Source organism: Schistocerca cancellata, chromosome 5 (genome assembly GCF_023864275.1).
Source record: "Schistocerca cancellata isolate TAMUIC-IGC-003103 chromosome 5, iqSchCanc2.1, whole genome shotgun sequence".
NCBI lineage: Eukaryota > Metazoa > Arthropoda > Insecta > Orthoptera > Acrididae > Schistocerca > Schistocerca cancellata.
This window is the reverse complement of record NC_064630.1, coordinates 2980001-3005800: the sequence shown is the minus strand read 5'-3', so window position 1 is coordinate 3005800 and position 25800 is coordinate 2980001. Positions and strand designations below refer to the sequence as shown.

Below are 25800 nucleotides of genomic sequence, written 5' to 3'. Positions count from 1 at the left end.
TTACATCCGCATAGTTTTTTAGAAAATGTACTGTGTCTTGAGTTTTTTAGTACCTTTGTTTTATTCATGAAACAAAACTCATTCATCATATGATGTTATAATTCAATTACAGCCTGTCCAAAAATGTTATGGGCACAGAAAAATGTGTTAATTTACTGGGGTAATGTTTTATTTTCTTCAAATCAATCGAGTCTCCAAAGTGTGTTCAATCACATCAGAAGTTTTACTCGGAAAGTGAAAAGGTAAAAGATACGTTGAACAAAACTTTCCAGTCTCCAAAAATTTGATGGAGATAATTTTTAGTTAAGGAAATATGAAATGGAAATTATCTGCCCAGCTGAGAAATTGCTAGAACTCGTTGACAGAAGTAAAGTAAGACAACTGAAGGCACAGATACACAGAACTTGTGGGATGAGTGCAATGCAAAAGCAATGCTTTTTATTCCATCTGGTATGGAATTTGGCCCGGTGCAAATTGTCATGTTGTGTGCTACAGCAAACGGTATGTAGAACTGGCTTAAGATAACTTGTGAGTAGCAATCTGCAATAAATACAGTAGTGTTGAAATGACAGTTCTTTAGTTATAAGATGTCACTCTGTGATACTATTGGCCAACATATTAGTAATGCTGAAGCATTAGCACAGTCTCTTGCAGATATTGGTGAACCAGTGGGAGATACAGCCAAGACTGCCAAAGTTTTAGGTGGACTTCTGGCAAAATATGGTACAATTTTAATAAACATTTTTGGAACAGCGATCAAAGATTTTTAAAATTCAGTCTTGATCACACCACGTATGTTACAAGAACATAGGTGACCGGTTTCGGTCATATCACATGACCATCATCAGACCTGTAACTTAATTTAGAAAGTAATAGAAACCTTACTAGATTGACAATAAAATATGACCAAATGGTTATAAGGATAAAATACAATAGGACGTGTTATACCCATGGCATCCTTCGAAGATGGTAGGTGGAGCACTCTTCTCAGCTGCTGTGATGTCAAGTGGTGCCAGCAAGTGACGAGCATATGCTTAAGTATTAAGATACTCCTCCACCTACCTCTTCTCCCTCCACCTCATGTCAACCAATCCATATAAAATGGGTTCACATAACCGTTTAAAAAAGAGAGAGAGAGAGAGAGAAGAAGAAACGAGAGAGAGAGAGAGAGAGAGAGAGAGAGAGTACAATAACAACATAAAAATAGTTATGTATAAAATACCTCTTTACAACCACAGAATATTGTATAAAATATCAATTAAAAGCTTTAAAATAACTGTACAGACGATGTATACTCAGTGTGTCCTCTATGGGCTAAGGTGGTACTACCATAATGGTTTCATGGTCAACGATGTTGTGGAGATCTTCGGCATTGCGGCATCATATTGATATGTGAGTTGTGGCTCGACTGCAAGTATACATCTATGCCAGATTCAGTCTGTCTGTCTTCTATTAACTTTATTTGGCACTGGATATACGTGTAATTATGGAATGATCAGCTGCAGAGTGGTAAGATATTACATAGATTTTCTTAAAATGTCATAAAACTGATTTATTAAAGATGGAGTCACATTTCGTAATATTTCTAGTTGGAACACGTATGTACTCTTTTGTTCAGAAAATCATAGGACCCAGTTGTATCCATGGCAGAAATGTACCTTAGAACAGTACGTAAATATTAATTTTAAACTTCCAACTAGAAATATTACGAAATATGACTCCATTTTTAATAAATCAATTTTATGACATTTTAATAAATCTATGTAATATCATACCACTCTGCAGCTGATCATTCCATAATTACGTATATCTCCAGTGCCAAATAAAGTTAATATAAGACAGACAGGCTGAATCTGGCATAGAGGTATACTTGAAGCAGAGTCACAACGCACATATCGATATGATGCCGCAATGCCAAAGACCTCCACAACATCATTGACTTTGAAACCATTGTGGTAGTACCACCTTAGCCCATAGAGGGAACACTGAGTATACATCGTCCGTACAGTTATTTTAAAGCTTTTAATTGGTATTTTATACAATATCCTGTGGTTCTAAAGAGATATTTTATAGATAACTATTTTTATGTTATTACTGTACTCTGTAACATTTTGACGATTATGTGAACCCATTTTATACGGATTGGTTGACGTGAGGTGGAGGGAGAAGAGGTAGGCGGAGCATCTTCATACTTAAGCATATGCTCGTCACTTGCTGGCACCACTTGACATCACAGCAGAAGAGTGCTCCACCTACCATCTTCGAAGGATGCCATGGGTATAATACATCCTACTGTATTTTGTCCTTATAACCATTTTGTCATATTTTATTGTCAATCTAGTAAGGTTTCTATTACTTTCTAAATTAAATTACAGGTCTGATGATGGTCATGTGATACGACTGAAATTGGTCATCTATGTTCTTGTAACATAAGTGGTGTGATCAAGACTAAATTTTAAAAAGAAAAATTTTAAAATATGGTTCAATTGTTACAGCTTGGGCCTTGTGTGACAAAAGCAGGTACAAGAGATAATTTAACAGCAAGGTTACTGAAAGAAGAGCACTGTTCTGTATTTGCTGCTGTTAAAGGTAATCACAAAAAAAGAAATGTCAGGATCAGTGTTTACAAAGCAATTTAAGCAAAAGTTCTGTGAATAAGCAAAATGCTGAGTGCTATTATTGTCACAAAAAGACAATTGTAACGCTGAGTACAAGAGAATACTGATGAAATTGTCAAGAGAAAATCAAGAACATAAACATCCAGTTCTTGAGTGCAGAAATCAGGAAGATTCTGGCTCCTAAGTATGATAATGTCACACAAGGAATGGTTTTTAATGCTTAAACCACTATGGAAGTTTGAAGTTCATGTTCATATAGGAGATAACTCTGTTGTCTATGCTGAAGGTATTGAATCAGTCAAGTTAAATGCACTAGTAGATGGTGTATGGGAACCTCATGCACTGGAGGATACACTGTACATACCTGGTCCAGAAAAAAAAAAAGAAAAAAAAAAAAAAAGAATCTTTTTTTCAGTTGGAGCAGTACCAAGTCAAGGTTTGAAAGTCACATTTAACAATAAATACCGACTGACATATTTAGTGAGACGCTAGTGGAAAATGGTGTAAAAGCTGAAAATCAATATTACAGAATTTTATTTTGTATGGACAATGTGAACAAGCAAATTGAGCATCATCTGACTTAGCTCTATCATTGCACAAGAGGTTGGGACACACAAATTTTGAAAATATGAAAAAATGGCTGACTGTGGTTTGATTCCAGAAATAATATCAAATGCTTTAAGTAAGTTTTTCTGTGAATCATGTCAGTACGGTAAACTGTACAGAGGTTGCCAGCCCTGCAGCCAGGCGACTAACGCGAGTTTTGGTGTTCTCGTAAAGATAAGTTATTTTAGATTATAAAACATATAGATTAGTACTGATTACGTGGTAAATAAGTGTATTAGTGTGCCGTTTAAGTGTACCATTAAAGGTTTCATTTTTCTTTACGTAATATAGCAGAAAACGCGAAAAGACCGTACAGTCGTATTTTCTGTTTACGTTCGGCTGCAGCAAATCTATAAAATTTCGTTTAGTTGTTCCTTGCTCTCTCCAGCAATTTAACTTAGCGTACCTCTTCATTATTTAACTAGCATTTCCGGAAAGTAGCGTAAAGTTTAACTTGTTGTTTCAGAAACTTTGCACTTATGTTTTTGTTTACACACAGTTGCATATACGCCAAATTTGTGTAACCATATTTTCGTGTTTATCTGTAATTTAACTGACTTATTCTTAATAAACTATTACGTTTATCATGAGTGAAAAGTGCTTGACTTGCCGTAGAATTGTTAGGTCGGGGCTTTGGTGTGATGGGTGCTGTAGTTTTTTCCATGTGGGTGACTGTAGTGGCGTGGGAATAGGGGAAGTAAATGAGACTCATCAGTGGTTTTGTAGGATTTGTAGTAGAGATAGGAAGATACTGGAACAGGAGGGGAAAATTGCTGCCCTTCAGGCTGAGTTAGAGAAGGCCAGGGGAGATCTTGACAGGTTAAGGAGGGAGAAGGGTAAAGAGAGGTGGGAAGTGGCAACAGGCAACAGGAGGAACAGGCCTAGAACTTTGTCTGACAGCTTTATGGTGAATGTGGAAAATAGATTTGACCTGTTGCTTCAGTTAGAAGCTGGTGAGCCTCAAGCAGTTACAGGTGTAGACAGGGCACAACAAACTTTCAGCAGCAAATTGAAAAGTAAGAATGCAGGGAAATCAGTAAAGAGAAAGAAAGTGTTGTTGTTAGGTAGTTCCCATGGAAGAGGTGTTGGCCAACTCTTGCAGGATGAACTAGGATCAGAATACCAGGTCACCAATTTTTTTAAACCTAGTGCTGGTCTGGAGCAGGTGACAGAGGATTTAGGATCACTTTGCAAAGATTTCACTAAGGAAGACACCGTGGTTACAGTGGGTGGGGCAGGTAACAGTATTGACAGAGATCCTGGGTACAGTATAGAGTGTGACCTGGCGAAGATTGCATCAGCATCGAAGCATACCAGTGTTGAGTTTGTATCTGTTCTTGGGCGCCATGACCGACCTCATTTGAACTCTTCTGTCAAGAGAGTTAATTTGGAGCTGGAACGGCTGCTCATGTCGGGTGCGGGGTCACACATTGGTGTGGTTCATGTTGATTCTATCAGTAGGTGGGATTATACTAGGCATGGCCTTCACCTCAACAGGAAGGGGAAGGGTAAATTGGCTGGGGAAATAGCAGGAAAGATAAAGGGGGGAGGCACTGTCATGAGTGGTGAAATACCAGTGGTTATAGGATTCAGAAAAGACCCTTTTTTTGGGTAGGGAGGACAGAAAGAAAGCAAATTTTAAGAGAGGTTAGAACTGAGACAAACCTTCAGTTTGAGAAAGAAATCAAAAAACATAATTCCAGCTTATTACATCAACATAAACAGCCATTGGTTAAGAATTTTCAACTGTCAGCAGATATTTTAACTCCACCCAATTTTAACTCAGTCAATGTGAAATGTCAGCTATCTTTATTGCAACAAAATATTCGAGGACTGAGAAATAAAATTAATGAATTAACTATCTCCATAGATGAATTAGAGTCTTCAAACCCAGCTGACATAATCTGCCTCTCGGAACATCATGTGACCACTGGTATAGAACTTTTAAGTGTTACAGGGTTTAGGTTAGCATCTCACTTTTGTAGATCAGAAATGGAGAAAGGAGGAGTTGCCACATTCATCAGGAACTGTCATAAATTTAAGAACATAGACATTCATAAATTTTGCCTAGACCAGCATATGGAAGCATGTGCAACAGAATTAGATTTTCACAAAAAATCTTTCATAATATTAAGTGTATATCGAGCACCTGCAGGTAACTTTAATCTGTTTGTAAACCACCTTGAAGCTGTACTGGCCCATTTAACAACCAAAAACAAAAATATAGTGGTTGCTGGTGATTTCAATGTAGATTTCCTTAAAGACTCTCCCAATAAGAACTTATTTGAGTTAGTAACACTATCATTCAACTTAATTCCCACAGTAAAGTTCCCCACTAGGATAGCCACTTGCTCACAAACAGCCATTGATAATATCTTTATAGAAAAGTCCAATGAACAAAATTATATTACAAAACCAATAGTCAATGGCCTCTCAGACCATGACATGCAGTTCCTTCTGTTAAATGTTAATACTGAACAGAATATAAAATCTGTTAAATCTGAGCTCAAGAGGGTAATCAGCAAGCCAAAAAGTGATTATTTTAGGACACTCCTCAGAGACATTCACTGGACTGATGTTTACAGTGCTCATTGCATGAATGAAAAATATAACATTTTTGCTAATAAAGTGTTTACCTTATTTGAACACTGCTTTCCCCCAAAACTTACCAAGGTTAGAGCAAAGTCTACAAAGAAGCCATGGATTACTCGAGGAATAGGGGTATCTTGTAAAACAAAAAGAAAACTGTATCTGTCAATCCGAAACATTTCCAATGTTGATGCTATAGCACATTATAAGAAATACTGCAAAATATTAAAGACTGTAATACGGATGTCAAAGCAAATATATTACAAGGAAAAGATAGTCATATCAGATAACAAAATAAAGACAATATGGGATATAGTGAAGGAGGAGACCGGTAGAACCAGACATGAAGAGGAACAAATAGCATTAAGAGTAAATGATACATTGGTGACAGATGTGTATAGTGTTGCAGAACTTTTTAACAAACATTTTATAACTGTTACTGAAAAGATGGGGTTGTCAGGTTCGGTAGATGCTGCTATGGATTACCTTAGACCAGACATTTCAAGTAACTTCCATAATATGAATTCGACCCTCACTACCCCAACAGAAATAATGTCCATCATAAAATCTTTAAAATCAAAAACATCTAGTGGGTATGATGAAATATCAACAAAGTTAATTAAAGAATGTGATTCTGAGCTAAGTAACATATTAAGCTATCTGTGTAACCAGTCGTTTATCAGTGGAATATTTCCTGAATGGCTGAAATATGCTGAAGTTAAGCCACTGTTTAAGAAGGGAGATAAAGAAATAGCATCAAATTTCCGTCCAATTTCACTGTTGCCAGCATTCTCAAAAATTTTCGAAAAAGTAATGTACAGTCGTCTTTATAACCATCTTATCTCAAATAACATACTGTCAAAGTCACAGTTTGGATTTCTAAAAGGTTCTGATATTGAGAAGGCTATCTTCACTTACAGTGAAAATGTGCTTAATTCATTAGACAAAAAATTGCAGGCAACTGGTATATTTTGTGATCTGTCAAAGGCATTTGACTGTGTAAATCACAATATCCTTTTAAGTAAACTAGAATATTATAGTGTAACGGGAAATGCTGCAAAATGGTTCAAATCTTATATCTCTGGCAGGAAACAAAGGGTGTTATTAGGAAAGAGACATGTATCAAGCTATCAGGCATCATCCAACTGGGAACTAATTACATGTGGGGTCCCACAAGGTTCCATTTTGGGGCCCTTACTTTTCCTTGTGTATATCAATGACCTTTCATCAGTAACATTACCAGATGCCAAGTTTGTTTTGTTTGCCGATGATACAAACATTGCAATAAATAGCAAATCAAGTGTAGTCTCAGAAAGATCAGCCAATAAAATATTTGTGGACATTAATCACTGGTTCCTAGCCAATTCTTTGTCACTAAACTTTGAAAAAACACACTACATGCAGTTGAGAACTTGTAAGGGGTGCCCCAAGAGTATATGTCTAACATACGATGACAAGAAGACAGAAGAAGTGGACAGTGTTAAATTCTTGGGATTACAGCTTGATAATAAATTCCACTGGGAGGAGTACACCACAGAACTGCTGAAGCGTCTTAACAAATCTCTGTTTGCAATGCGAACTTTGTCAGACATAGGGGATATGAAAATGAAAAAGCTGGCATACTATGCTTACTTTCATTCCATAATGTCATATGGGATTATTTTTTGGGGTAATTCATCAAGCCAAGCTAAAGTTTTCCGGGCACAAAAACGTGCAGTAAGAATTATATGTGGTGTGAACTCAAGAACATCCTGCAGAAGCCTGTTTAGGGAACTAGGGATACTAACTACAGCTTCCCAATATATTTATTCCTTAATGAAATTTGTCATTAAAAATATATCACTTTTTCAAACCAACAGCTCAATTCATGGAATCAATACTAGAAATAAGAATAATCTTCACAAGGATTTAAAGTCACTTAGTCTTGTACAAAAAGGTGTGCATTATTCAGGAACACACATTTTCAATAACTTGCCAGCAGCCATAACAAGCTTAACAGCCAATGAAATTCAGTTTAAGAGAAGCCTAAAGGATTTATTGGTGGCCAACTCCTTCTACTCCATTGATGAATTTCTTAGTAAAACCAACTGATTTGTATATAAGTACAATATAACTTCTGCACAATTTCAGTGCAGTAATGTGTTCACTGAAAATTTGTGTGTGTGTGTGTGTGTGTGTGTGTGTGCGTGTGTGTGCGCGCGCGCGCGCGCGCGCGCGCGCGCAAGCATAATCTAACTTCTGCACCATTTCAGTGCAGTAATGTGTTCATTGTAAATAAGTATTTCAGTAGTTGTATTACATGTTTATTACCTTATAAATAAATAAAAAACTTTTTTATTTTAAATTCAGTGCATTAGTATTTGTAAAATGACTCTTAGTGTTCATTAAAAAATGACGATCATTCCACTTGGGATCTGTGGAATGGTACATTAGCTTACTTGTTTTAGTTGTAAATATTTGTCATTTATTGTTGTTTTTCTGACATGTTCCACATCCTGGAGGACCTCCTCACTACGGATCAATTGGAATGAAAGTAAATCTAATCTAATCTAATAGGAAAGGGTTTAGATCAAGTTTCCAGACCTGTGCCTGTGCTCCTCGAGAATTTATTCATACTAATATGTGCAAAGATGCCACACACCTTGTTAGGTGGAGCTAACTATTTTGTTGTATTTAAAGATGACTGTACTTCACATATTTTCTCAATGACAAAAGTGATGCTGCTTCTGTGTCCTTAGAGTTTCGGCAGTTATTGGAATGGCAGACAAGGAATAAGTTTAAACTTATTAGGACTGATAATGGTACAGAGTTTATTACTGATCAACTTCATAATCATTTCAAGAAGACTGGTATCATGCATGAAACCAGATCATCATATACACCACAGCAGAATGGTAAAGTTGAACATGAAATTACACCTATAGTGGAAAGTGCTTGCACGGTGCTAATCGATTCTGATCTTCCAAATACACTTTGGGTAGAAGCTGTCAACACGGCAGTCTACACATTAAACCTAAATGTGACGAGGTGCCTTAGAGAGAAATGGTTGAGGAAGAAAACACCATTAAAGCATGTAAGGAGATTTGGTGCTGAATACTTTACGCATACCCCCAAAAAGTTTCGATCCACATTTCAAAGCAAATCAAAGAAGATGGTAATAGCTGGCTACAGTCATTACAGTAACAGTTATATGCTGTATGATCCTACAACAAAGATACAAGTATGCTTTTGACTTTGGTAGTGGTGTATGATAGGAACATGAAGCAATTTGATGTGAAAACTGCTTTTCTCAATGGTGATTTGCAAGAAGATATATTCATATAACAGCCTGAGGATTTCATTAGTGAAAATACCATATTAGACTGCAAATTAAACTAAAGTCTTACGGTCTGCAGCAGTCTCCTCGATGTTGGAATAAAATATTTAATTAGTTTATGAAGTGTTTTGATTTGAAACAGTTTTATTTTTACATAACCACGTATTTCATGCTCAAATTTATTGCCAAGAAGTATTTTTTGCTATTTTTGTTTGTGACAGATTAATTATAAGTAAATCAACAGCAACTATAAATAAAATATTGTTACTGGTAAACTTTTTAGGGTACAAGGTTCTGGTCCACAAAACTCTTCTGTTTGTAACATTTCCTCTACAACTGCAGTTGACATCTTGAGAGGTATTGCTCCACTTACAAGTGCACAACAGCGAGGTTATCAGTACCTTTACACACATTAAAAGAAACTAATGGGGGGAAAATTATTAAAACGTGATCAGACACGCTAAGACAATGGAAAAGAATAAAATATGCTATAAACGAGGCTAAAACAAAAGTAAAATGACAAAAGAGATTAAAGGAGGGCATCAGAACATGTCACTAACTGGCCACTTGCATAAAATATGGGTGAGCCAGTCAACCTGTGAACATATTAAAACCGTCTCCCTAAAATCTGGGTAAAAATGTTGGACAATTCACAAAACTTTAAAACTCTAACCATATATGTTTGATCATTACATAAAATAGATTGCTAGTCTGTCAGCAACTCAGCTGCAGCCCACTGGTCAGACAACAAAACGCAGTCCAATAAAATGTGGCACACAGTGGTCTGCATGCCACAAGCACTGCACATCGGAGGGTCCTCTCACCGGAGTAAGAATCCGTGTATCACAGGGCTGTTGCCTATGCGAATACAAGTAAGAAGGACCTTGTCCAATCGATGTGACTGGCAAGAAGTATGCCACGGACGAGTTGCGCCCTTTACGACACTGAGCTCATCGTCAGTCACTTCCGACCACTCGTCTTCCCATCGACGCACGACTTTGCACCTCACCGGCGAGGTGATAGCGTGCGGGGGGATGCACACTGAAATACCTGAGGATCAAGACACACCTCCTCAGCAGCTAGATCTGCCCTTTCGTTCCCTGCAATAACCGTGTGCCCCGGTACCCGGCAGAAAAACATCTCCTTCCCCCGTCGTTATAGTTGGAGGAGGGCATCGCGGATATTCTGGGTAACTTTATCTGCTGGGTAAAAACACTGGAGAGAGTGAAGGGTACTAAGAGAATTGTGACAGATGAGATATTTAGCACTGGAAGAACATCGGATCTGCTCCAGTGCCCACAAATCGCATACAATTCTGCATCGAAGATCGTAAATTCTAGAGGTATTCAAATCTCGAGAACACGATCCAGAAAAACGACACAGCAACCGAAGGAGTCTCCCTGCTTGGGCCCAACTGTAAAGACAGCTACGTAGTTGTGGTGCTCATATAAAATGTCAGAAAATATAGAATTAAAAACAGAAGGAGTGCAATCTCTTCTGTACCGCACCAAATCTGTCACTCAGGGCCTCTCCAGTAACCGTGACGGCAGCGGTTAAAACCCTGGGATTATACTTGCTTGACACCAGTGACTCCAGTACACGTTACATGCAGATCCTAAACAGCATTGTGGCTCTCGGACAGTTGCATTCCAGAGACGGACGAGCGACAGAATGGTGCACGGGTGAAGTCGGAGATGTGAGTAACTTACACGGCTGATGCACCACGAGGATCTGCCGCCATATGGTGAGTGGCAGTTCCCCTGCCTCGGTACAGAGGCCACCCAAATCCCCTCACGGTTGACAGCATAAATGATCTTGAAATAAGAAGGCCTCACTGATCCATACACCGTGCATCTGTAGTCCACCCGTGAATGCACAAAAGTCCTATAAAGCTGGAGGAGACGCACCCTGTCTGCTCCCCAAAACCTGTGGCTAAGGTACTTTAAGACATTCAGTGCCTTCAGGGTTCTGGCTTTAAGGTCTCTCAGGTGTTGTAACCATGACCATTCTCTAAAACATAGGAAGGTGTCCCTCATATGCAAGTCACACACACACAGTCTTTGCAGCCCTCTCCTGTAACCTCTGCACTGGAAGTTTCAACTGACAGTTCGCTATTGCTACACTGGGAGAGGAACAGAAAACAACAAAATCGTCCACAAATAACGAGCACTGTACAGGACTCCTCACCCAGGACGTGATACTGTTTACGCCTATGGCAAAGAGGGTAACACTTAAAACATTTGCTCTGCTCAAAACGATCTGACAGCGAGTCACCAACTCACGTCCTAGAAAAGCGCCGCAACAGAAGAGACCGTATCAAGATGGGAATGTGGTCACAATAGCCCCATTAATGCAGTTGTGGGAGAATACAGTATCTCCAAGTAGTATTGTATGCCTTACTGATATCAAGGAATATAGCGATATTTCTGTAGGAAAGACTGCTGAATAGCCATTCTAACAGTGTCAGGTTATCAACAGTGGACCACAATCTGTAATCCACACTGGGAGTGGCTAAAGAACTGCCTGGTCCCTAACAACCAGATCAGATGACGGTTAACAACTTTCTCCAGGACCTTTCCAACACAGCTCATCAAGTCGATACTCCGATAACTGCTGGGACATGTTTGGTCCTTTCCTGTTTCGAGGAGAGGTAAGAAAAGTGCCTCTCTGTGTGATGTGGGGAAGCTACCTGTCTTCGAGGAGGATTTTCTCTGATGCTGCTGCCAATGTCAAAGCATGCAGAACCGGATTTGGTCGTAACCAGGTGCAGTATCACGAGTCATAGACAGGGCCGATTCTGGCTCCCACATGGAGAAAGGGTAGTTGTAAGTCTCAGAATGGTTGGATCTGAAGACCAGCCCCCCCCTGCCCCCCTATAGATGCACGGTAGTGAGGAAGCACTGGATCTCGGCTGGCATTGGCAGTAGTACGTGCAAAATTCTCTGCCAGTGTGAGCGATGACTCTGGGAGCTGACCGGAGATGTCCCTGTTTCAGCACTGCTGCTATTGATGCGACTGTGTTTACCAGAAATACTCCTGGTGGCTTCCCATACTTTCGTAGAACAAGTAGAACGGTTGATGGAGTCCAGGAACACTTACCGTGATCTTTTCACGCTTTCCTCAATTACGTGTCGAGCCTTGGCCCTCGCGACTTGAAATGCTATGTGCTTGTCTGCTGTAGGGCGGCATTTAAATCGTTGAAGAGCCACACACCTGTCCCAGATGGCTGGACAGCACTCATCTGTCCAAGTTACAGGTCACCTCTTAAGATAACCTAAGGACTTTGGGACAGAAAAGTCAGCGGCACGATGTAATACCCACGTGATGTGTTCCTTTGTGGACGCTTCTGTGATGTTCAAACACAGCCAGCTGGCTGAACAGTGTCCAGTTAGCCCTGCTGACCATCCAGGCTGGTGACTTTACTTCAGGTAGTACCCCATCCAACAGGTGAATGTGGAGTGGGAAGTGCCCACTGGAATGAATATCGTCAATGACCTCCCACTGAACAGGATCTGCGAGGGCGGCAGAGCAGAGAGAGAGAGAGAGAGAGAGAGAGAGAGAGAGAGAGAGACAGAGAGAGGTTAATGGCTGAGAATGACTAGTAGCAGTGCAGTAATGAGTGTAAGTACCTACGCTGAAGACGCACAGCTTGTGAGATGCCACGAGGCTTCCAAAACCCGACCCTGACGGCAAGTAGAGGTTGATCCCCACGAGACATTATGGGCATTGAAGTCGCCCAGTATGAGAAATGGTCACGGGAGTTGTTCCACGAGATCTGTAAGAGCCTCAGAGTCTATCGCATCTGTCGGAGGTAGATACAGCGAGCAATCCGTGATCCTCCGACACCCACGAATGTCGATAGCAACCGCTTGCAGGTCAGTTGCCAGGGGGAGAGCAGAGGAGTGATGTGCGTTACTGACAAACACAGCAACCCCGCCCTTCGTTCTTTCCCCAGTCAGGTCATCCTTTTGGTGAAGGGTATAGCCCCGCAGCACAGAATGGTAAGTCGCTTTAAAATGTGTTTCTTGTAAACACAGGTACAGGGGGCGTTCCTGCACTAGCAATTTCAGTTCCTCTACTTGGGTCCTGAACTGGTTAACTTTCCCCTGCAATAAAGGAACCGTGTATTGTGGGAGTTGCACTTTCACCCTGTCTTCCCACCGGGGAGGGGAGCCCGTACTGGGTCGAGGCTCGGTCTCGGGTCGAAACAATTGTTCCTGTCTGATATCAAATTCCGTTAGCTCTGCCAATGAGACAGGAGAGATGTAAGATAGCACGACATCGACATCGTCTAACTGTTTACTTTCCGATTCTGTTGGTGGGGGGCTCTCTGTCTACGACTTTTTGTCCTGGGTAGGCTTCGGAGTGACAACCGGGCCAGTGGTAGTGGTAGCACCGAGCAACAGACCAGACTAAACCTTGGGGATAGCAGGAAGCTCCACAACATTAGTGACCACAGTCTTTTCCGATGGTTTCAGAGTACTCTGAGACTGTAAAGCAACTGCACCAGCACAAGCACGTTGACAAATGCAGGTACTAGTGCTAACCCTAGCTACCTCCGTTTGTTTAATAGCATCAATTTTCTATACTGACTGTTTAACAACTGACACAAAGGAGGCAGCAAACATTAGGGGGCCGCATTGTCTTATCAATCTTCTTGGCCTCGCCACAGGGGAACGGTTGTGTGGTTTTTATATCCTGTATCTTCCATTCTTCAAGGAACACGGAGCAGTCCCTACTTCAGATAGGGTGAGCCACAGAGCAATTCACACACTTTGGAGGAGATGAACATCCGACTGTGTCATGGGCGGACTTTCCACATTTGCCACAAGTGGCTTCTCCCTACATCCCAGTGTGGTGTGGCCAAATCACTGGCATTTAAAACAGAGGGACACGGCCATACAATTAAGAGAAGAAAATCTGCCTTAATATGTTCCAGGAGTATTGTGCTATTGAAAGTGAGGAGGAATGAGTCAGATTTAATCAGATCGCCTTCTACCCTTTTCATAATATTCTGCAACTCTACAATGCCTTCTTGGGGACCCTCAACTTTCAAATCTTCTTTGGGTATGTCCACCAGTTTTATGCAGGTCGCAACACTTTTACTATAGTTTAATGTGGCGTGGAGGTCAGCCTCAATGCCATATTCCACAAGGATTTTGGCCTTCTACAGGTTTGTTACTTGTTGGGAACTTGATATTTCCACCAACAGTGTCCCATTTCATAATCGCTTTACTGATTTTAAAGTATCTGCAATCCACTATAAACCTTTTTGTGTGGAAAAAGGTGACACCTTTTCAAAACTCCCCTCCTCCTGTTTAACCAATAAAAACACACACTGGCCAGCAGCATGCATTCTGATACTAACCCATTTGAATTCTTTAGTGTCCCTGAGGCTTATTTGATTGGGTATTAGTAACTACCAGTGGCCCACCCATTCTGCTGGGAGGTAGAGAGAAGACTTCGAAGAATCCTGTCGGCCCCACGAGCAGGTAGGGAAATAAAAAGTCCACCTAGACAGAGCCCCGCATGCCTAGGCAAGCCTTGTACAACTGATGTGCGCCAAGTTCCTCACAGGTTGCTCGCTAACGACTGTTCCGCCTCAACAGCCATGCCTCTCATCAGCGCACAGCGCACCCTGAGACTGAGGTTTTTTTTTAGATCCAGGTGGTCAAGCCAAGATCCCCATTCCACATTCCACTGCCACACCATACAGTGGTCATTGAAGCATGCCCGGAGCTTACGGTGACAGGAGACTGGCGGCACTTACCAGTCCCTAGCTCAGGAACCCCGGAGTCACCGAGCCCGTACTCGGCAAACAAATGCTGAGCCCCTAAGGGCACCACAAATGTGTTACCAGATCTACGACAGAAGGAGAGTACGTTGCAACATCTGATACAGATGTCCAGAATGAACTTTCCACTCTGCAGCAGAGTGTGCGCTGATATGAAACTTCCTGGCAGATTAAAACTGTGTGCCAGACCGAGACTCAAAGGTCCAAAATTCAAGTCTCGGTACAGCACAAAGTTTTAATCTGCCAGGAAGTTTCATCTGATACAGCTGTTGAAAATACCTGGCTTAATACATTCTACGAGGGGCTCGGAGTTAACATGGAGTAACCAGTACCACTCTTTGTGGACAACCAAAGTGCATTACAGTCAATGAGACACAATGAACATCAAAAATGACTAAACATACTGATATATAGTTCCAATTCATCCACGAAAAAGTCAGTGACTGTTCTATTCTTGTTTCTTGCGTTAAGTCAAAAGATCAATTGGCAGACACGTTCACACCCAGTACTGGCAAAAGAAAAGTTTCCAACTAACTGTACATCATTATCAATTGTGTCTTTGAAATCAGCAAACAAGAATGGGAGGGTTGCATAGTATAGCTTGTCGTATACTGATATAATGTCTCTGTGTGCCTGATGTTTTACTATCTTTGCCGTTTCCAACCAACACATGGTCTATTATTCCTTTGCATATGTTTGCTTTGTTTTCTAGGAGACGTTCTGTGTTTTGATTTTTTTACGTGCCTTCATTTTATTCAAGAAATACAACTTGTTCATCATATGCTGTTATAATTTAGCAACAGCCAGTTCAACACTGTGGTTTTTGGACAATGGAATCTGACACAACGGCACATGTACCTCCCGTCCAGTCTGCTGCAGGCTGCATCAGGACTGTCAAAGCAAGGCAAGTCCACATCTGTTGCAGTCCTCCCAGTCACAAGCCAACACTGTGGAAGAACCTGTGCAGTCTGTCAGAACCATGCAGACAACGTGGAATGCATCTAACGTCTTTTCACATTGCATGGTCCAGAACATGTTGTTGATGCACATAATCCTATTCTGACTATTATTTTCACATCACCTCACTATCACAACAGCATGTGTTGTACAAATCAAAATGTTACAGTACAATAAAATTATTTTCTATTTTCTAGCTTTTGAACTGTGTCACACACTGAATAAACATTCTGATATTGACGAGGCGTACCAACACTTCCTATCAGGTTACCACTTCCTTTGGTAGCTCTTCACAGAAAGCTTTATGCGAAACTGTCCTTTGCAGTCACACTAGAGAAAATGTTGCTCTATCTGTACGAGTGCATTCTCTCTGCCCTTGTAACCACTTACTGCTGCTACTTTGTTCTACACATCCTCCACATTGTAATTCATCCAATTCATTCTTTGGTGATGGTGCACGTTTCATACATATTAGCGTCTATCTGCAACCAATGTTAATTTAGGTCACAAATTTACTTAAGCTCTTTTACAATTAGATACAATTCATCTACTGGCATCAAGAGAACCTACGATAACACAACAACAAAGTTACATGAGGAGCATTTACTCAGTGTATGTGCAATCTGGCAAGACACACTTTAAGCACCTATTACAAAAAATATTTCACAGCTGACATCACTGGAGCCCTGGTCATCATCCCTATTATGACTACCCCACAGCAATTCAACACTCGGGATGCTGAGTCACCATTGCATCAACATCCCTACACAACATCATCCCCATCAGCAGCCCCACCCTCCTCGCCACACCAGAGATGCTATTTACACACATTTTACTGATGAAAAGTCATTGATATACACAAGAAAAATTAAGGGCCCTAAGATGGAACCTTGTGGGACCCCACATGTAATTAGTTTCCAGTTGGATGATGCCTGATAGCTTAATACATGTCCCTTTCCTAATAACACCCTTTGTTTCCTGCCAGGGATATAAGATTTGAACCATTTTGCTGCATTTCCTGCTACAACATAATATTTTAACTTACTTAAAAGGATATTGTGATTTACACAGTCAAATTCCTTTGACAAGTCACAAAATATAACAGTTGCTTGTAATTTTTTGTGTAATGAATTAAGTACATTTTCACTGTAAGTGCAGATAGCCTTCTCAATATCAGAACCCTTATAGAAATCCGAACTGCGACTTTCAAAGTATGTTATTTGAGAGATAATAGAGGGAAACATTCCACGTGGGAAAATATATATCTAAAAACAAAGATGCTGTAACTTACCAAACAAAAGCATTGGTACGTTGATAGAGACAATAACACACACACACACACACACACACACACACACACACACACACGCACAAATTTCAATTCCCTCTTTCCTGATGAAGCAATCGTGGGTTGTGAAAGCTTGAAATTTGTGTGTGTGTTTGGTATTGTCTCTATCAACGTACCAACGCTTTCGCTTGGTAAGTTACAGCAACTTTGTTTTTAGATTTATTTGACATAAGATGGTTATAGGGCCACTTGTACATTAATTTTTCTAAAATTTTTGAGAATGCTGGCTAAAGTGAAATTGGACAGAAATTTGATCCTATTTCTTTATCTCCCTTCTTAAACAGTGGCTTAATTTCAACATATTTCAACCATCCAGGAAATATTCCACTGATAAGCGACTGGTTACACAGATAGCTTAACATGTTACTTAATTCAGAATCACATTCTTTAACTAACTTTGTTGATATTTCATCATACCCTCTAGATGTTTTTGATTTTAAAGCTTTTACGATGGGCATTACTTCTGATGCAACTCTTCAGGCTTTCCCGGCAATCTAATGACATCTTGGGTTGTCGGGTGTTTTGCCGGATATCAGCGTCGTACTTGCATGATATTTCGGTCACGTAGCTCGAGACCTTCATCAGGTGCGACCTGAGACTGCTCCTCGAGTGGACCTGGTCCAGTATTTATGCCTATGGCCTTCCCCCTCCACCAACGGCTGCAGGCGCTTCCTCTGTGGTCCGCGCCCATTCCCTGCGACCTGCTGGAGCGTTGCTGCTCCGTTTTCCGTCCGCTGCGGTTCTAGGTGTTCCCTCTGCGGTCCGCGCCCACCAAACCCGCTCCTGGGGGTTTCATCTACGGTCTGGGGTACCAAGCGTTCCCCCTGTGGTCCGCGCCCGCTCACCACGACCTGTTGGAGCGTTGCCGCTCCGTTTTTCGGCCGCTGCGGCTCTGGATGTTCCCTCTGTGGTCCGCGCCCACCAGTCCCACTTCTGGGTGTTCTATCTTCAGTCTGGTGTGCCTGGCAGTCCGTCAGGGGCTCGTTTACCATCTCCATGTCTCTGGTTCTTCTGTTTGTGTAGTGTTGCAGCTGGCCCCGTTGCTCCTTTAACAATTCCAGAGCCGGATCCCAGGCTCTGCTTAGCTGGTACCCTGTGTCACAATTCATAAGATTGTCGGCCATTTTAATCTCTATCGATTCTCTTATAACACTGTTGGAGGATGAGAAAGTACGCCAACTTCTGGAGGACCCTGCATACAGAATTCTGGAGTGTGACCCCACGGACAAGGTGGCTAAGAAGACTAGTGCTCTCTTGAAGGAAACAGGGATGCCCGATAAGATCATCAGACAACTACGGGAAAAAGCGCCAGTGCCACCTAGACTGTATGGTCTGCCTAAAATACACAAGGAGGGCGTGCCCCTACGTCCTATTGTCAGTAATATTGGGGCACCTACGTACGCAACAGCCAAGTACTTGAAAAGTCTCCTGTCTCCATATGTGGGGAAATGTATTCACCGCATCCGCAACTCAGAAGATTTCCTGCAACACCTCAAGCAACTGCACATCACAGATTCGGACATCATGGTTAGTTTTGATGTCGTATCACTGTTCACCAGGATCCCGCTGAAGGACTCACTAGAACTGATTGCAGAGAAATTTGACGGTGCTCTTTTGGACCTGTTCAGTCATACACTGACATCCACGTATTTCCTGTACAGAAACCAATATTACGAGCAAACTGAAGGTGTAGCTATGGGCAGCCCACTGTCCCCTGTGGTTGCCAACATGTTTATGGAGAGTTTTGAGGAGAGGGCATTGGAGACAGCCACATTTAAACCCACATGTTTCTTTAGGTATATGGATGACACCTTCATGATCTGGCCACATGGGATGGACAGGCTCAATGAGTTTCTTGAACATCTTAACTCATGCCACCCTAATATCAAGTTCACCATGGAACTGGAGAAGAATGGCCAGCTGCCATTTCTGGATGTACTAGTCCAGAGGAAAGCAGATGGATCAATTGGCCACAGTGTGTACCGAAAACCAACACACACTGATTTATATCTGCAGGCCAGCAGTTGTCACCACCCTGCACAGAAGAATGGGGTTCTGAAGACTTTGTCCACAGAGCACGTGCCCTGTCAGACCAAGAGAATCTACCCATAGAGATAGAACGTCTCAAAACAGTTTTCTCCAAGAATGGATACATGGACAGACAAATTGAGAGGGCACTCCGACCAGCCTCTATACCACAGGTTCCTGAAGAAGACCAAGATGAAGCAGAGAAGGTGGCATATCTGCCCTATGCTGGCTCTATTTCTGCCAGAATCAGTAGGATCCTCCGTAAACACAATATCAAGTGTGTTTTCTGTCCATCCAACAAAATCGGGGGACTGCTGGGGAGTGTCAAAGACGACCTGGGGTTACGAAAACCAGGGATTTACAATATACCTTGTCAATGTGGCATGTCCTACATTGGCCAGACGACAAGAACTGTAGAGATCAGGTGCAAAGAACATCAGAGGCACACTAGATTAAGACAGGTGACTAAGTCAGCCATTGCTGAACACTGTCTAGAACTAGATCATGTCATGAAGTATGAGGATACCAAGATTCTAGCACAAACACCCAGATTTTGGGACAGTGTTATAAGAGAATCGATAGAGATTAAAATGGCTGACAATCTTATGAATCGTGACACAGGGTACCAGCTAAGCAGAGCCTGGGATCCGGCTCTGGAATTGTTAAAGGAGCAACGGGGCCAGCTGCAACACTACACAAACAGAAGAACCAGAGACATGGAGATGGTAAACGAGCCCCTGACGGACTGCCAGGCGCACCAGACCGAAGATAGAACACCCAGAAGTGGGACTGGTGGGCGCGGACCACAGAGGGAACATCCAGAGCCGCAGCGGCCGAAAAACGGAGCGGCAACGCTCCAACAGGTCGTGGTGAGCGGGCGCGGACCGCAGGGGGAACGCTTGGTACCCCAGACCGTAGATGAAACCTCCAGGAGCGGGTTTGGTGGGCGCGGACCGCAGAGGGAACACCTAGAACCGCAGCGGACGGAAAACGGAGCAGCAACGCTCCAGCAGGTCGCAGGGAATGGGCGCGGACCACAGAGGAAGCGCCTGCAGCCGTTGGTGGAGGGGGAAGGCCATATGCATAAATACTGGACCAGGTCCACTCGAGGAGCAGTCTCAGGTTGCACCTGATGAAGGTCTCGAGCTACATGACCGAAATTTCGTGCAAGTACGACGCTGATATCTGGCAGAACACCCGACAACCCAAGATGACATTACTTCTGCTAGGGTAGAGAGAGTCAAATTCATATTATGGAAGTTACTTGAAATGTCAGGTCTGAGGTATCCCATGGTAGCATCTGCAGAACCTGACAACCCCATCTTTTCAGTAACAGATATAAAATGTTTGTTAAAAAGTTCTGCAACACTATACACATCTGTGACCAATGTATCATTTACTCTTAATGCCATTTGCACCTCTTCATATCTGGTTCTACCAGTCTCCTCCTTCACTATATCCCATATTGTCTTTATTTTGTTATCTGATATGACTATCTTTTCCTTGTAATATGTTTTCTTTGAAGTCCATATTACAGTCTTTAATATTTTGCAGTATTTCTTGTAATGTGCTATAGCATCAACATCAGAACTGTTTCGGATTGACAGATACAGTTTTCTTTCTGTATTACAAGATACCTGCATTCCTTGAGTAATCCATGGCTTCTTTGTAGACTTTGCTCTAACCTTGGTTAGTTTTTGGGGAAAACAGTGTTCAAATAAGGTAAGCACATTATTAACAATATTTTTCATTCATGCCATGAGCACTGTAAACATCACGCCAGTGAATGTCTCTGAGGAGTGTCCTAAAATAATCAATTTTTGGCTTATTTATTACCCTCTCGACTTCAGATTTAACAGATTCTATATCCAGTTCAGTATAACATTTAACAGAAGTAACTGCATGTCATGGTCTGAGAGGCCATTGACTACTGATTTTGTAATATAGTTTTGTTCACTGGACTTTTCTATAAATGTATTATCAATGGCTGTTTGTGAGCAATTGGCTACCCTAATTGGGAACTTTACAGTGGGAATTAAGGTGGATGGTAGCGTTACTAACTCAAATGCATTCTTACTGGGAGAGTCTTTAAGGATATCTACATTGATGTCACCAGCAACCACTATTTCTTAGTTTTTGGTTGTTAAATGGGTCAGTACGGCTTCAAGGTGGTTTATGAACAGATTAAAGTTATCTGCAGGTGCTTAATATTGAAGGATTTTTTATGAAATTCTACTTCTGTTGCACTTGCTTCCATATGCTGTTCTAGGAAAAATTTATGAATGTCCATATTCTTAAACTTATGACAGTTCCTGATGAATGTGGCAACTCCTCCTTTCTCCATTTCTGCTCTACAAAAGTATGATGCTAACCTAAACCCTGTAACACTTAAAAGTTCTATACAAGTGGTCACATGATGTTCAGAGAGACAGATGATGTCAGCTGGGTTTGAGACTCGAATTCCTCTATGCAGATAATAAACTCACTAATTTTATTTCTTAGTCCTCGAATATTTTGAACCAATGAACATAGCTGACATTTCACACTGACGGAGTTAAAACTAGGTAGAGTTGAAATTTCTGCTGATTGTTGAAAATTCTTAACCACCGGCTGTTTATGCTGATGTAATAAGCTAGAATTATGTTTTTTGATTTCTTTCCCAAACTGAAGGTTTTTAGTTTCTTTCTGCCCTCCCTACCCTAAAAAAGGGTCTTTTCTGAATCCTATAAAGAGTTATTTTATCACTAACGACAATGCCTCCCCCCTTAACTTTCCTGTCCCACAATGTGCCACACTACTAACATACAAATGTAGTGTTTGTTCCGCCTCCCTTTCTAAGACTTTTCTGAGAATTTGTAACACAGCAGTCACACATTCTCTCATCCATTCAGTGCATTTATCATGTTTCGCAGATTCTGATTTCTTATGCAATAATTTAAATTGCAAAGTGGGCAGATTTGCAAATCTGCTATTATACAGCATGCACACTAACCTATCAAAAATATACTTCATGGTCAGAGTCCACATCTGCCCCAGAAATATCTCACAGTTCAAATGTGGTTCTGAAATTCCTGTCTTGCCATTATATAATCAATCTGAAATCTTCCAGTGTATGGTCTTTTCCATGTATACAACCTTCTTAGACCAAGTTTTAGTGATGATTAAATTATGCTCTGCACAAAATTCTACTAGGCAGCTCCCACTTCATCACCCCCCCCCCCCCCCCTCCCCAAATACTCTCCAATTATTTTTCATTCTCTTCCTTCCTCAATTATTGAATTCCAGTACCCCATCACAATTAAATGTTCCCCTCCCTTAACTAAGTGAATAATTTCTTTTATCTTGTCATATATTCTTTCAATCTGTTAATCATCAGCAGAGCTAGTTGGCATACAAACATTTACTGTTATGTGGGTGTTGGCTTTGTGTCTATCTTGGCTACAGTAATTCATTCACTATTCTATTCATAGTAGGTAAATGCATTCATAATTTCTCATCTGTTATTAGACTTACTCATCTCTGCCCCTACTTGGTTTACTAGCCTTTACTCACCTGACGGATGTCCTTGTCTTCCTGCCACTGCACTTCAATAATTCCCACTATACCTAATTTTGAGCAATCCATTTCACTTTTTAAACCTACCTACCCAATTACAGGAGCTACCATTCTACACTCCAATCTGTAGAACATCATTTTCGTTGATGTGATATTCTTCTGGGTATTCCCTGCCCCGAAGATCTAAATGGGTACTATTTTACCTCCAGAATACTTTACCCAAAAGGATACCATCATCATTTAACAACATAGAAGTGTTTCATGCCCTCTGGAAAATTAACGGTTGTAGATTCCCCTCACTTTCAACTGTAGCAACATAGCAAGTCCATGTTGCAAAGCCAGTCCAGTGAGTCATCCACTAAGGCACTCAACCCCCCACCCCTTGACATAAATAAACTAAGTTGGTTTGTGTTTCAACAAGAAAGAAAAAAGCCTTAAGGTAAACGGAGACAGAAGCCAATAGGCAGTTTGTCAACAAGTGGCCACGAAAGCCTTAACAATTTTGTATTTCTTTCCTTAGCTAAAATAAGACTGAGATGCATAAATAACCAGAACAACACCGAATAATCAGTTAATTATTCTTTATCAAACTTTTACAATAAAATCAAATCTAATTTAGCCTTATTTTTACATTCAAGTTTACCTGCTCTGAGAATCCATTCTATGATATTTGTAAGAATTAGGTCTAGCACAGCAGATTTGGTCTGCAAAGTCATTGACAGTTCATTTTGTTTTGCTGCTGTATGGTCCTCTTTCTTCTGCATTTTGTAACAACTGCGAAGATTGACTAGCAGTAACATCAAAGTCCCTGAGCTAAGGTTTGCTAGTTTTGCTGTTGGTTGAGAAGAAGTAACCTGTGGAAAATTCAGATGCCAAAGATGAAATGTAAGATTAAGCCTCTCCAAAATACAAATTTGTTTGCCTACATATTACCTACTTCATACACATATCGACTAGTGCAAAATCTCATCTCTAAATGGAAGAAAGCAGCTCATACGGCCAAGTGCATATTATTAGTTTCCAGGAGCAGTGTACTACAACTGATTAAATGAACTAACGTAATAAAATATCTCACCACCTGTTAGTGTAGTGCACCACACTAAAATAAAATAATGAACAGATAGAAAGGTCTACATTCTTGGATGTGCATATCAATGCAAACTTAAAGCTTAAAAACTTTACTTTTGGTTTAAGAATGAGTACCACCTTGGGACATATAAATCAGTAAATAATCATATTCTGATTTTCATTCCCTGACCTCTCTCTCTCTCTCTCTCTCTCTCTCTCTCTCTCTCCACACACACACACACACACACACACACACACACACACACACACACACACACACACCTACCATGTGGTCTGGACTATATTTTGGCAGCTGGACTGGGATGAGAGGCTGTGTTGGATGTGGTGGATAGAAAGAAAAAGAACCAGGAAGAGGGAGAAGGGGTTTACAGAATCGGTATATGCTGAGAGGATTTTAAATTATCAAATTTGTGAGAATGTATAGCTTTGCATTACACAGTACTTGAACAATGACAAGTACCCGCATGGCTTCTTGGGATATGTTAAACAGATGGTTTAAAGAACCAGTAACAGAGATAAATTTAAACTGCAATTGAAATTCACCAAGTGAAAGATTTAGATAGAATGCATCAGTAAACTGCATTAGTTGAGACAGGTTTAGTTTTCTATTACCTGTTGCCATTCTCAAAATGTTTCAAATAACTTACCTCTACCCTGTGAACTTCCTACATACCCCTCTCTCATTAATAACAACAAAATAATTACAAAGCACAAACTTAACTTATAATGAAGTATTACTTTTATGAATACAAATGTTTTGGTGACCAATGACATTCTAAGTACCTCCACACAGTTTTGCTATCCTCTGAACATGCCTATGCCACAAATAAGGAAAATTCCAATAGCAATTAAAGAAACTCCTGGATGGAAAAATATGGAAAATAAGGAAAAGCAACCCACCCATCCACAGTGCACCAATGTGTGGAGCACATATACACATAAAAGAGGCAGCGATCACACTAGCTTTCAAGCTCTTTGTCTATTTCTAGTAACACACACACACACACACACACACACACACACACACACACGGCGAGACAACATTCAAATGATATCTCATTTCTTTATATTGGATTAAAAAAGTGTAGTGCCTCCAACATCAATAAATTTATGGAGGAAAAATCTGTTTTAAAGCTTACTATAAACAGTTTTCTAATCAGCACAACACGATAATTACAATTTTAAAAGTACCTACATCTAACATTAGGGAATGACTGACAAGAACAGGGGAAAGAAATGCAATAAAAGAAGAATGGGTAGCATTGAGAGATGAATTAGTGAAGGCAGCAGAGCATAAAGTTGGTAAAAAGACGAGGGCTAGTAGAAATCCTTGGGTAACAGAAGAGATATTGAATTTAATTGATGAAAGAAAAAAATATAAAAATGCAGTAAATAAAGCAGGTGAAAAGGAATACAAACGTCTCACAAATGAGATCGACAGAAATTGCAAAATGGCTAAGCAGGGATGGCTAGAGAACAAATGTAAGTTTATAGAAGCCTGTATCCCTAGGGGTTAAGATAGATACTGCCTACAGGAAAATTAGAGAGACCTTTAGAGAAAAGAGGACCACCTGTATGAATAACAAGAGCTGACGGAAAACCCATCCTAAGCAAAGAAGGGAAAGCAGAAAGGTGGAAGGAGTATATAGAGGGTCTACACAAGAATGATGTACTTGAGGGCAATATTATAGAAATGGAAGAGGATGTAGATGAAGCTGAAATGGGAGATATGACACTGTGTGAAGAATCTGACAGAGCACTTGGAAGACCTAAGTCAAAACAAGGCCCCAGGAGTAGACAACATCCCATTAGAACTACTGATAGTCTTGGGAGAGCCAGCCGTGACAAAATTCTTCCATCTGGTGAGCAAGATGTATGAGAGAGGTTAAATACCCTCAGA

General features: G+C 40.9%; 1 protein-coding gene across 1 annotated transcript in view; it reads right to left on the bottom strand.

Moving 5' to 3' along the window:
* LOC126187706 (nuclear pore complex protein Nup205) overlaps positions 1-25800 on the bottom strand; it is a 277609-nt gene that overhangs the window by 44569 nt on the left and 207240 nt on the right. Inside the window, exon 24 of the mRNA XM_049928949.1 lies at positions 23455-23665. Within this exon, the coding sequence (XP_049784906.1) occupies positions 23455-23665 (211 nt within the window). The remainder of the gene's footprint in view (positions 1-23454; positions 23666-25800) is intronic.